A 13,904-nucleotide genomic window follows, 5' to 3' on the forward strand; every position below is an offset into this window, starting at 1 on the left:
GCACATTTCCAGTAAGACACTTTTCATAATACACCCTTAAAAGCTTGCAGTATTAATATTCAGGCATTTCAGGGAAAAAAAAAATTAAAAATCATCTATGTTTCTGGAAGATCTTTATGAAATCTGGCCATGCAGATTTTGCAGCCCCATGTTCTTCTCCGTGATAGTGTGAAACTGTCCCAGTTGGAAAGATTTTTTTGTTAAAACCAAGACTAAAGCAATGATCTGCTCAGCTTTTTGTGCTGGGGAACACTGTCCTAATTTATCTCAGACTGTAACAATAGAATGCAAATTCACTACAGAACTGATCATTGCTGTACAGCCTTGGGAGAGCTGAGATCCAAATACAGTGCCACAAAACCAAACATTATTTTCACTATTGCTCATTGTGAGTCTCTGTATTATGTCACAGCCCCAGCCCCATCCAAGGACATTGGTTTTATTCAAGCAACCAAAATAAAGACTTCATATTTCTATCAGCTTTTGGCCACCTTTACAGCTCATTGAAATTCTAATTTATATAATAACACTGAAAGTTGTGACAATTTTTTATTTCTATTTTTTCAAGTCTGAATTTATACTAAAATTTGCAACAACACAAATACAATTTTAAAACTTTAAGGAATCATGAAAGGACATCCCTACTATCCCTTCCACCTGCAAGAGTGGAAGTCAGACACATCCAAGAGTACATCCCATGTATCTAAATGATACGAAACTTCTGTTACAGAAGATATTCCAAGCTCAAAGTAACAGATTAAATTTTTTCTCTGGTTTCTCTGTTTTTTCATAAATTCACAACCAAGCCTAAAGCTTGCACTTCTGCTGTAGACTGAAGAAGACATCTGATAAAATCTAATTGAATAAAACAGAAGTTGAACACCAACTGTGGAACTTATTGAATTGCATTAATACAGAAATTCAACTGAATAAAAACAAGCATTCTGGAAACTGAAAGTTACAATTACTGGCAGGTTGCAATTACATGAAGGTTATAATTACCAGAAATATCTCTTAACCCATATTGATTATAATAATCACACCTATAGGTCTTCAAAATTATAACTGAGAGCAAAACATTCCTCCAGCATGTTAAAACATAAATGTTTACAGGACATGAACAATGTTTCTAGTTTTTCACACATAAAATGTTACAAAATATTTCACACTGAAGAAGAAAAGGAAAAATAAATCAAAACAGCTCATGATTTATTAAAAAAATAAGTCCAAAACTGGAAATTAGTTTTATTTGCTGAAGGTTCTCTTTCTGTGTTCATTAAAAAAATGTTGGATTTAAAGCACTAAGCAGCCAAAACCAGGTGTAGCCATAATATTTAACCCAAGTAAGGGCAGGAGAAAAGACAGAAGAAAATGGGAAAGAATAATAATTTAAAAAAAAATGCAACTTCTGATTTTAAACCAGAAGATTTGACAGAACAGAACAAAAAATGTTAAAAATCCAACCCCCCAAAAACTTCATATATTCTATGTAATAAGAAGGAACAATAGTAAAAAAGAAAAAAATCTTCCAAACTTGAAGGAGTATTGCTGAAACCAAATACTGGTATTAAAATATCAGCTCAACACAAAAATCGATAAACCCTCACTTTAAAGAGTGAGTTCAATATTGCTAAATGATTTTCTACTAATTCATTGCACTAGATTATTGTGGTGAGCAGAATGAAGAAAGAAGCTGCTATCTGGAAGGAAATTAATTACGTTACCATTAGACTTTCATGTTCTGCTACCCAATTTCTACCCTTGTTAACCTAACTGAAACCAGAGAGCAATGAAGCAGAGATGCTGGGGGAAAGGCTAATCTGTCTAAACTATTTTTGACAGGTGGTTGAGGACTGAAACACCCCAAAGAATCTGAGATCACCAGAAGAGCAGAACAATAATTGGTTGCATTGATGCCACAGAAATCAAAGATCTCATCCAGCTGGACAGCACATGAGCAAAGTGAAAAAGTGCCCTGGAAATACTATTTTTCACTAGGTTAATAACAGAGCTAGCAGGCTGGATTCTGGCATTGCTTGTGTCAGTAACAATGAAGTAAAAATGATCTACAGCATGATCAGCCACTCTGCTGAAGTGCTTCTAGAGGCCAGGCAGCCTGCTGGCTTTTCCTTCTGCCATAACAATCCTCATCTAAGTAATGCAGGAAGAGTGAGAACCCAGATCAGTACTTCTGACAACAGAAACAGCTGATTATCCCACAACAGGTATTGGTGTAACACACCAGAGCTCCCAAAAAGCTTCAGAAGAGTGTGCTGGGTTCAGATCATTGTGTTCAGGAGGTTTTGGTTTTTTACTGCAATGGAGAAGAAGAGGTAGATTGTCAGAAAGCCAAACCAACAGGCAAGGTACTCAGAAAAATTGGAAGTTTCAATGTTCAACTGCTGAGAAAACTCAATGATCCCTTTCTTCTTGCTGCTGCAAAGTGAAAGCCAAAGACCTGATTAAAAAAAGTATTTTAGTAATGGTTTCTGTGACTAAGTGGCATCATGCCCTACTTCATGTCTGTGATGCCTATTTTGTTATACCTTATGCAATGAAGTTAAACTGTTTAATCACAACTTACTGATTACCTTGTACTTAACTAATCACCTTGTACTTCTGTTTTGTGTTAATGAGTATATAGTCAGAGACTGAAAACTTCAGATTCCATTTGGTTGGTTTGCCAAGTTTCTGATACAGTTACTGCATCTGAAAGCATTAGTGAGCTGTGGGCAATTTTTATAGAAGGAAAACAAAAGGAAAAGCACATGCCTATCCATGCTGACTGTACTTCAGTTCTGCTCTTACAAGCTTGGCTCTCCTATTTTATTCTGAAAAAAAATTGTCTAAAAATAGTGTGGGGAACTACTGGATAAGATTCCAAAAAGCCATGTGGTTTTCATTTAAGAAGAAAAAAAAATATTTCAAAGTTCATATATTGCATATGAAGCACTTTTTAAAAGTTAATAGTTATCAAAGTGAGATGATGAAAACTCTTGTAGAGCTGGGAATTGAATACAAGCCAGAACATGCCCTTCATTCATTATATCCTGAACTTTGGGAGGTATAAAGTCCCTGAAATGAAGATTTCATGAAATACGAGAAATGTAGTGCTAAAGATGTAACAAAACCACAAGCACAGATCAACTGCCTTCAGCACATTCCTAGTAAAAGATCTGCTTCAGCTGAAACTAAAAGAGTGTTCAAGGACCAAAATATATTATGATGAAATACTAATGGAGAGCAGTTCAATATCTGAAAATAATATAGTTAGAATATATTAGAAATAAGGTTTGAGTAACGCTCAAGCATTACACAAAAGAAATTCTGAGCAAACAAAGCATTATTTGTATTTCAATAGAGTTAAAAGTCTAATATACAACTAATATTAGGAGAAAATTAGGCAATTATTAATCTTTCTGTAACAATTTCCCTTTGAAGATGGTAATGAATGCAAACAAACATACAATGGGTATGCACTGAATTTTTGTTTTACTTACATATCTTTGTGATCCATCGTATTCACACCTCTCAATTTTTCCCAAACTGCCATCTGAAAAGTAAAGTTTCTCTGCCCTGTGATCAATGGTGAGTCCATTTGGTGTCAGAATATCAGTGCTAATGATAACCTGGGCATTTTTGCCTGAGAGGGTGGATCTCATGATGCTCGGGAGCTGCTCATTCCAGTTAGTCCAAAACATTAAGCTGTATTAAAATCAAAATAACAAACAAAACCATAAGATACATTTTATAATTTAATTCTCTACTAAATGAGCAACAGAGGAAAAAAATGCCTTCATAAACAACTCTGAATGGCATCTATAAATAATTGTGATAATCAATAGTGAATAACAAAATGCAACAGCTTATAAATAAATTATACATATAAATTATAGCAGTTTTGTAGTTCATTAATTTGGATAGAAGTACAATTTTTTCTCTTACAGATCTGTTCAATCCTGATCTTGTCTCTGTAGTAATTTACCATTAGAGAGAGATACAAGCTGTGTAATGGCATAAACTTAATTCAGCTAATGTGTGCATTAGTAATATTTAACAGTGAAATTAATCTGCAGCTTCTCCCATGTTAGAGCTGTAATAGAGACCCAAGGACTGGTGTGCAGAGAGTTGATAATGGGAAGAAAAGGACCTTAATGTGCTCTGCAGCAGGCTCAGTCAGGCCCTTGTTGCTGTTAACAGTGGCAGAAAATGTTATGGACTGGGCTGCTGATGGAATTCTAACCCATGGACTCACAGACCCTGCTCCTCCTCTCATTGCAATCTCCATCACAGCTTTGGGGTTTATTGGTGGTACCTTGGTAATTGTATTTTACAGTGCAGCATAAATTCTTGATTTGCATTAAGAGGACATGAAGTCACACATGGAAATATGCTCCACTATTCATGCAGCTTTGTACATTCAGCTAATACAAGTTAAAAATAGAATATGGCAGAAATGTTCCCCCAACTCCCCCAAAAGACAGAGACTGTTACACGAAGCAGAAAAAGCAGACTGCCTTCCTCCTAGAATTAACAGAGAAAATTTAAAGTACCTCAAATATGTAAGACACTGAAGTGAAAATAACAATCCTCTTGCTAACACAGTATTTTTCAGAGTGGTGGGAAGGAATGAAGTTCGGTTTCTTTGTAGGATTTTGTCCATTGTTACATACTTTTATACAACACTGATTTCTCTGATAAACACAAGGGCCTCTATGTTGCACACAAGAAACTCGGACTTCTTTTTGTAAGTGCTTTAATTTTGGGGTTTTTTTAAACTTAAGCAGTAAGAGTGATGATGCCTTTTGAGGGCTGAACTAGAACAGGCTAGAGGGAGTTAAAGAATAAAGTAGGTATTTATTAAAAGGCCTCCATGGAGGCACCTTGGGCAATACAAGAGCCCAGCCAGGGCTGCACCCAGGATGAACCAAAATGGTCCCAAAATGCATGAGTGCTCACAGGGTCTCACTTTTATATGTTCTGCTCCATTTGCAGATTGGAGTGAATTGCCAATCACAGCTTTAGCCCATGAAGTCCCATCCTGCTTGTTTTTCTCTCTTCAGCCAATGTTTGTGCTCTTGGGCCTGAGATCTGGATCATTTGTCCTTGGTCCCCAGCTAGAGAAGCAATTGTTTTGTCTCTCTACTCTGTGAAGAGAGCTTGCTATCCCCTAATACTAAGTTCAGAACTGCACACTAAAGCAGCACAGAATCTGAAAAATAGAAAAGCTAAAACCTGAGGAATCAGTGGCACGCCTGAGAAAATGACCATTCAATAATTTTCATTTAACTCACCCTTAAGAAAAGCAGCTTGATGTTTTTTTACATTCCATGAAAATGAAATTATTATTTGATCTGAAGCATAAGAATATATAAACTATTGAATCTTACTTCTGCAACTTCTTTATAAGAGCAAAACAACAAAAGATCTCAACAATAAAACATGTTAACATTTGCCTCCTAAACAGAGAAATCTAACCAGCCTTTGTAGGGTTCAGCAATATTGGCTGACTGAAAGAAAGAAGTGTTGCTTGACACCAGGCAAGAATTAGGATTTGCAGGAGGGATGTAACACCTACTTTTGGCATTCATCCAGGGCCAGCACGTGGGGATGGTCGTCCTCGGCCATGGTGATGACGGCCTCGCGGTTGAACGCCCCGCGGCGCCGCTGGTCCACGCTGTGCCTGGTGATGGAGGACGTGGTGGAGCTGGTCCAGTACAGCGTGTCCCAAGCTCTGTGATAAGCCAGGCCTTCCACTGACCCAACATCTGCAAGAGACGGGGACAGACAGAGCAAGTCAAACTCCTGCCAATGGGCTGGTTTTGTTTGTCCTCGGAGCTGAGCCTGCAGACTCGCAGGGTTCAGTTATTTCAGCTTATTATTATTTTTATAATTTCTTCTGTTTACTTTTATTGTAATCAAAATATTATAATTTTCATAAATTTAAATTAAAACAACATAGAGGGCACGACCACTTTAATAACACTTTACAATATTTATTAATTCTAACAATCATTAAACCGATAGTACCGCTACAGTGCCCACAGATAACACTTTAGAAATAACAAACATCTATTCAAGACAATAATTATTTATTCTCATGTTCAAATACCATTTAAACCAAGTCTTGGCATTTTTTAACAGTTGTATTATTTAGCACCATCTCTCAATGTATTTTGTAGCACTGACACGCTCTACTAATAGGGATCAAAGTACCCTGTTGTTAACAACTGTATTGGCTTTTGCTAAACACCTGAAAATTACTGAAAAAATATCAGCTCTGAAGGTCTTGGCATCAATATATAATTTTAATAAGCCATGACACCACGCTCATTCATTCAACACAAAAAAAAGTGAGCTAGGAAAAAAATATTAATAAGCAACTAAAACACATATTTAATGGCCTGAAAAGATAAATTGTATTTAATCCTAATATATAAAAGTGACAGACTGTGAGAAATAGGAATAATTATTTTCTACCACTATTTGTGAATTACTACAAAAATATGTATCTTGATAACTTCACTTATTATTTTGCTAGAAACAAATATTTTTAGACCAGAAGGTTCATGCAGCTTATTAATGAGCTACAGAAGGCAAAAATCTAGAAATATCATTAGGATTATATTATGTTGGCTATTACAATTTACATTCAGCTTGGTGAAAGATGTAATTTTTACTATGTAATTCATATACACAGAACAAAAAGTCCCAACTTTTTGACTTTCTGGTTGATCACTTTGAAAGAGCAAACACTGAATCAAAATTTTGAGGCACATAAATAAAAATAATGAGGCCAATAATGATGTATCAGTTTTTTGTATTTTTCTTGTTAAAGCATTTGGCCATCTTCTGATGTCACATTTTGTGACATACCTGTGCAGAAGTAACAATGACTTGTATTCAAGAAGGAACAAGAGAAAAAATAAATGAGATGACACTCCTTAAAGGGAGATGAATATGTGTAAAAAATAGTTTGCCTACTTATGAAACAGAATTTATGAAACAAACCCCATTTACCTTCAGCTCACCTACAAGTAACTCAAAATATTGAAATATAGTGAAGGTTTTAGAAATCACCAACTGAAATTCAAAGATAATCAGTTCTTTTAAATATCGTAACAGAGATTTCCATTAAATTTATATGCTGAATCCAAATTCAAAACTACATACAATTCCCTAAACTAAAACAAATGTTCTTACATATATGATTTAACTATTAGGTTTCCCTTCCCTCCCTCATGAGGACCATTGAGAACAAGAACAACTTGTTCTCAATGGTCCTCATGAGTTCTTTCCAACTCGGACATTCTGTGATTCTGTTAAAAAATGACATAGGTATTGACATTTTCTGACCAATTCTACACTGCATTTGTAAGGAACAAACCATCAAAGTATTGATTACTCATCATTTTTAAGATGACAGAAAAAAAATCAATTTCCTGGTGTAACTTCTTGAATTTCTATCAATTTTAGATTTTTTTCTTGTCTGAATCTGTCACGAAATTTGAGAGCAAACTGATTACAGAACATAGTCCAAAACTCTTTTGTAGCAGACAAAAAATAATGATGGTCTTCCTGTCACAGCAAGATGCGATCAACTAAAACACAACTACAGGGATGAAAGTGCTCTTCAATACCAGGTTTGTTGTTTTATGAGTAATTCCTGCACTAAAGAGTGAAACTCAATTTTCCCAGGGGTATCAGAAAGCAAGGTTCCCCCTTCTTGCATCATACTGCAGCTCCATGTTTAGGCCTGTGAATGGTGACAGAGGAAGGTTTCATTTCAAGTTACTGTTTACAAAATGGTAATTTCTAAATTTTTAGACAACAGCTACATAGGAAGTTATGGCATGTATGGAGACAAGTGAACTTTTAGCACACAGATGAAAAATGTCTTAATAAATTATCTCAAATGTACAGTTTTGCAAAAAAAGACCTTTGACATACAAATTATTTAATACATAATTGAAATAGAAAAACTCAGAGTAAAAAAAAATATGCTCTTACAAAAAAAAGAGAAGGAAAAAGAGTAATTAAATTACTACCAGACAAGAAAAAATAATTAAAAAGAAAACTGGCTGCTGCAGACACACACCAAATGCATTTTCTTAACTCCACCAAAAGCATTTATTCTGAAGGATTTACACCAGGCACACTCTTTTATTTGCTAATAAACTTTTAGTTTTATCATGTTCTGTACTTATGGAATTGACAACTCAACCAATATAGAAGTGACTCATCTAATAGCTTTAGAAATCTATAAATAAGGTGGCTTTAAAGTCAAGGGAAATTATTTAGAGAGTGATAGAACTTTTAGATAAATACTTACAATGGATAACACAAGTAACGTTTTTCTTACTAGCATGTAGTGTGAGCTGGATATGCCAGCAGTGCACTTTTTTGCTAATTTATATGTTTCTAGATTAAATTTGTTTGTTTTATGGCATTTTGGGGTCTTTTGTTTGTGCTTTTGTTTTGGCTTTCTTGTTTGTTTGTTTAGTTGCTGATGAATCTCCAAATTCCTGTAAATCTTGTTATCAGTGATAAAACAGTGACCAAGGACAGATTTATCCTAGAAATGGTCCTCTAGACTTTAGGCTGTTCCTTAAAACATTTCAGCAACTTTATATTTCTAAAGACAGGACACTGGAGAAGATTCCTAAGCAGTGTTATATCATTACTGATTTGCATAGATATAATTTATTTTTATTTATTTAATACTCCTTTAAAGAATATTCTAGAGCACTTTTTTCCTTAAATTTAATTTATCATTATATACTTAGTTACTAGAAAATACATCAGAAATATGTACTCATCCTCTCTGGTGCTGCAGTTGGGGGATTTAGTCCCAGGGTTGAAAATTAGCAATTTGTTTACGCAAAGCTTCATATTTCTGCAGCATCATGTAATATTCTGAATTGGTAAAGCATAAAGAAACTGGAAATGAAAAGAATCCCATTTGTTTCACTGACATATTGAATTAAAACACTGATGGCATTAGATGCCTACAGCACTGATTAAATTTATTCTATCCATGAAGCAACAGTTTATGATTTTCACATGAATAGCACACTTAAATGAAAAGAACATTAATACAATATGATATTAATATACAAATACTCACATTATTCACCTGCCACTGACGTTTGGAATTAAATCAGTAATGGGGTGTATAACTGATTAAATATCTACACAAGAGAATGCAACAGCCTATGATTTACAAAGGCAATGCCAGAGTGATCACATCATTACGTTGCCAAATGCTATCTATCACTTTTACTGAAGTTAACGAAGATAGATTGCATCCCACAGATGAGATGCAGCCTATAAATATTGCCATGCTGATCTTCAGCTGACTTTCTCGGGGAACAGACAAGCAACAAATCAATAGCTGAAGAAGTCAGAATATGCTCCCTTATTAATGCAACCAGAAAGTAAAAATACTAAAGGGCAAAGTTTAAATTATCCAAAAATAGTTGAGTTTGGTAATATATATACACACAAAGACACACTAGTTCTCCAGTTCCTAGATTTTTACCTCTTATCTTCTGTTTTGAAACAATCTAGAAAGTTTACAGTCAAAACTTTTCCAGCTGCACCACTTCAATTACCTTGTTCCTTTAATTTCCTATTTCAACCAACTCCTTTTCTTTAACAATAATGTAAAGCAAGAACAACTGTCAACATCATCATTTTTTTAACACTGAAATGCCATCAAAGTAATAAAATTGAGCATAAACAGCACTTTGCTATCAGAACATTGGCCATGGCTTTAACGATCAGTATTCATTCTCTGGCTCAGTTTTGCAATTTCCTTTTCAGGATTCAGCCCGTGGATGGTTGCAGCAGGCTGGTCACAGCAGGGGGCCGTGGTTTCTGTCACTGTGTTTGTGCAGGATTATGGTGACAGGGAACGGGTGGTCACCGTTTGATCTGGGCTGAAAGTGAAGCCTCACGAGCAACAAGGCACCTGAAGGAAAGTGTTTATTTTCACATCTCTCACTGGCTGCACAATCAGAACTTCACGACTCCCACCCTCGCTTTGCTCCTCAAGTAACAGAAAGCCTTTTGCTAAACAATAGTTCTAAGACAGAACTAAATTCATAATAAACTGCGATAACCAATTATAACATCATTCTATTTAGCGTGAGAATATAATTTAGTTTCAGAGCAGATGTAAAATCTGCTAAAATTATACCAAAAATGAGCAAATATCTGTATTATTTTTCTTTGTCTTGAAAAAATAAAGTACTCCTATAAGCTATTGCACATAAAATATTTCTAAATGCAATAAGACAGCAGGAACAAAGGCTTTGGGTTCTTCAAGGTAACAATTAACTTAATTTCAAGACACTACAAACATCTCCATAGATGCAACCTTACTATTCAAACTTCCTGAGATAATATTGGAAAGAATGAACATTTGTTGGGAATGATATAAAGAAATATAAGACCATCCTAAAAGCAGAAAAATCCCTCACTCTTTTTGTTGTTTTATGTTTTGTTGGGTTTTTTTGTGGAAAGTGTAATACCAATATCTCATATCTAGCAAAACATTTAGTGCCTGCCAAAACCATCAACAGCTTTTTGACAAAATATATATCTACCTCCAATTATGTCTTTCCAGACAATGGATATAGCCCTTCCACAAATGTTCCCTGATTACTTACCAAGGAAAATCACAAGAGAGATGCAAACCTGCAATACTCTGTGCTTTGTTATCTGAGATACAACTTAGCCCTTTAATAAATCTTGGGATTGTCTTCGGGTCAGCAGGAATAATGTAGCAAAGGACTACAAAAACTTAAGAAAAAGCAGGGAACTCAACCATTTAGGAAGCCAGTAGTATTTTGTATAACTGGAACCCTCCCAGGATGTTTCAACAAATCATTACTAGTTAGCAAGTGTTATGATATCATAACTTCAATGTAGTTAAAAGTATCCATATAAAAGAAGTTTTACAAGCAGAAAGAGATCTGGAATGGAAAGCTAACACATAAAGATGGAAGTGTTTTACTAGATTATTAAAAATATCAACAATTTTTGTGGAAGAAATGTTTTCCCAATTATAGGAGCTCACATTTTCTTTTTATGCATTACATGTGCACTATTTAAAAACCCCAAAACTCTTCACCCTTACCACCTTCAGAACAGTATCACAACAACCCTAATAAGCTTTCTAATAAATGTGTATAATCATACACTTTTACTGTTGCTGTTGAAAAAGAGCTATTTGAGGCATTAATGACAGAATAGCCTAGTAAAGCCTCATGATCTAATAACATTTGCTAGATCACATTACCCTTTAGAAAAAAACCAATAAAATTAAAGGGATGTTCCTCTGCAGCTTTTCCCTGACAATTCGCCAAACACATTTTTACCTTTTGTGCAACTAACTCACATCTGCTGATGGAAAAAATAGCAAATGTGTACATCAATATAAATTGAAGGGATATGTTTAAAGTTGAATAAGTCATAAACATTGTTAATTCTTCATGAACCATCTCAAGTGCAATATGCAGAAACACCTTTCCTCAGTAATGAGGCTGGGAATGCTCAGGACATACCGAACTACGAGATCAGTGTGAGTAAGCTCCCATCATGAATATTTTTCAGAGCTTCACACCAGGAACACCTAAACAAAGCATGAAAAGTGCAGGAATACATATTTCTAAAATTAAATTTTTTAAAGATTAATAAAAAATTAGTAAATTTCATTAACCTATAACAGCAACTCATAGATTTTACCCACTGATTTTCGTCTAGTGGAAGGTATCCCTGCCCTGGCAGTGTCTTGGAACAAGATGATCTTAAAGGTCCTTTCCAACCAAAACATCCTGTGATTGTCTGATTCTCTAATATGCAGCAACATACATAAAAAAAAAATTACATTGACAAACAACTCACTCTGGTTTCCTCTAACAATGTTGGCATTGTAATAATAAATATTATGTTTTACTATTTAAATATCCTAGACTTAACAACAGCCTCTCACTTTCATTCCTTTAAAAAGTGAAAAATCACTGGACCTCTATTCCAACACACACAGTTATCATGAATCCCATTAATTTATGAAATGAAAAATAGCAATATTCAAGTATTTATTTTTAACAGTTTAAAAAGTTCTTTTTTGGAGAAGAAAGCTCCAAAACTAAAGGGATCTCACACAATGTACAAAATGTAACGCTCTGTAAGAGAAATGGGAACATAAACGCCTTTTTGACAGTTAAATTGGACCCATTTAGTTGGGAAGAACAGTAGCACACATTGGAACATCTTTAAAAGATTCAGACTGTAAAAAGCCTTAAAATACATCACAGGATCTGACACTTTATGTTAGCAGTGAAAAGATTTTTGTGTTCCTCGGGCATGAACGCCTCAGGTTCAAAACAGGAGCATTTTTTTCACAAAACATTTCCTTTTTGTGCTGTGAAAGACACTACATTGGCAAAATGTCTCCGTGCCATTGTTTACAGAGGCAGGAGAAAAAACAGCTCACTGAGTGTATCTCATCTTAATACTTTTCCCCCTTTCTCATTTGATTTTTTTGGTTTTCCTTGCCTCCACCTTTTTTCTGTAATTTTTTAACTTTGTTGGTCTTCTGTCTACTGTTGTACCACTCTATAAACCTGTTGGAACACTGCACTGCTTTTCTAGATACAGTGAGACAGGCTTTGGCTAGTGAATATATTACTTCAAACTTCTCCCTATGATAATTAAATAAATAATACCACTAATGGACTAGAAACTGAAACTTTAACTTCTAAAAAGGCTGCTTGGTATAAACATAAGCTTTGAAACAACTTAGATCAGCCAAAAGATCATTTGTGGAAAACCAGAGGCAAGAACAAGGTTCTTGTTTTTAAAAAGTGGTAATAAGAAAGATTAACCTGAGAGAGTTACTTAGGGAAAAAAAACCAAAAAAAAAAAAAAAAACCCCAAAAAACAACAACGACAACAACAACAAAAAATAAAAATAATTTAAAAACCAACAAAAAAAGACAAACAAACAAACAAAAAAAAAAAAAAACCCAAGATAAATCACTGCTGATTGACCGAAGGAGTTTAGAGACATGAAAGAATCTCCTCAAGAAAAAAAACCCTATACTGCACAAAAATAAAAGTGTTAGGGCATGGCACTGTGCATATCCTGGACTGGTTTGTTGTTGCTGTTGTCATTGTTTCTTCCTGCTGAAGACAGGACCCCACCAGGTACAAGAATCTTGGTGAATTTGGAATCTGTTTTTAGTGAACCGGAACAAGTTAGATAAAGTTGTTTAGACGCTGTAAATCTACTTTCCCTGAGCCTAAAACGTGTTAGCTAATGGGTTGTTTATGAGTTGCAAATCTGTTCAGTGAGGTGAAAATTTGTCAGATAATGGCTTGTTTATGAATTCTAAATCAATATTCAGTGAGTCGGAACTATGTTAGATAATAGCTTGCGTATGGGTTGTAAATCTGTTTTCAGTGAACTGGAAACATGTTAGATAATGGGTTGTTTCTGGGTAGTAAATCTGTTCTCAGTGAGCTAAAAACATGCTAGATAATGGGTTGCTCGTGAGTTGTAAATCTGTTTTTAGTGAGCTGGAAACCTGTTTTACAAAGAGCTCTATGGGTCTTAAGGGTTTTTAGTGTGCAGAAAATTTCACGGATCTATTAGATTTGAGTGGCACATCTGATTCCAGGGAGGGAGAGATCCATCTGATAATAGATCCTTTATGAGGAGATTTACATTCAGGAAATAAAAATCTGGGACACCAGTGTCTTGGATATATTATACCCTATTTTCTCTACTAAAGTCAATTACCGAGTAAAGGTTTGCACTATTTGTAGACTTCCACTTAATGAAGCAGGAAAAGAATGTAGAACTGATATAACCACACCAGGGATATAACCACACT

General features: G+C 34.9%; 1 protein-coding gene across 5 annotated transcripts in view; it reads right to left on the bottom strand.

Moving 5' to 3' along the window:
* The window catches only part of LRP1B (LDL receptor related protein 1B), a 622,229-nt gene that overhangs the window by 123,090 nt on the left and 485,235 nt on the right, over positions 1-13,904 (bottom strand). For all 5 annotated transcript variants that reach the window (XM_064435270.1, XM_064435269.1, XM_064435266.1 and 2 more), the window contains exons 42-43: positions 5,579-5,768; positions 3,501-3,705 (exon numbers count right to left, since the gene is read on the bottom strand). In XM_064435270.1, the coding sequence (XP_064291340.1) occupies positions 3,501-3,705; positions 5,579-5,768 (395 nt within the window). The remainder of the gene's footprint in view (positions 1-3,500; positions 3,706-5,578; positions 5,769-13,904) is intronic.

The sequence above is a fragment of the Passer domesticus genome, chromosome 10, assembly GCF_036417665.1.
Source record: "Passer domesticus isolate bPasDom1 chromosome 10, bPasDom1.hap1, whole genome shotgun sequence".
NCBI lineage: Eukaryota > Metazoa > Chordata > Aves > Passeriformes > Passeridae > Passer > Passer domesticus.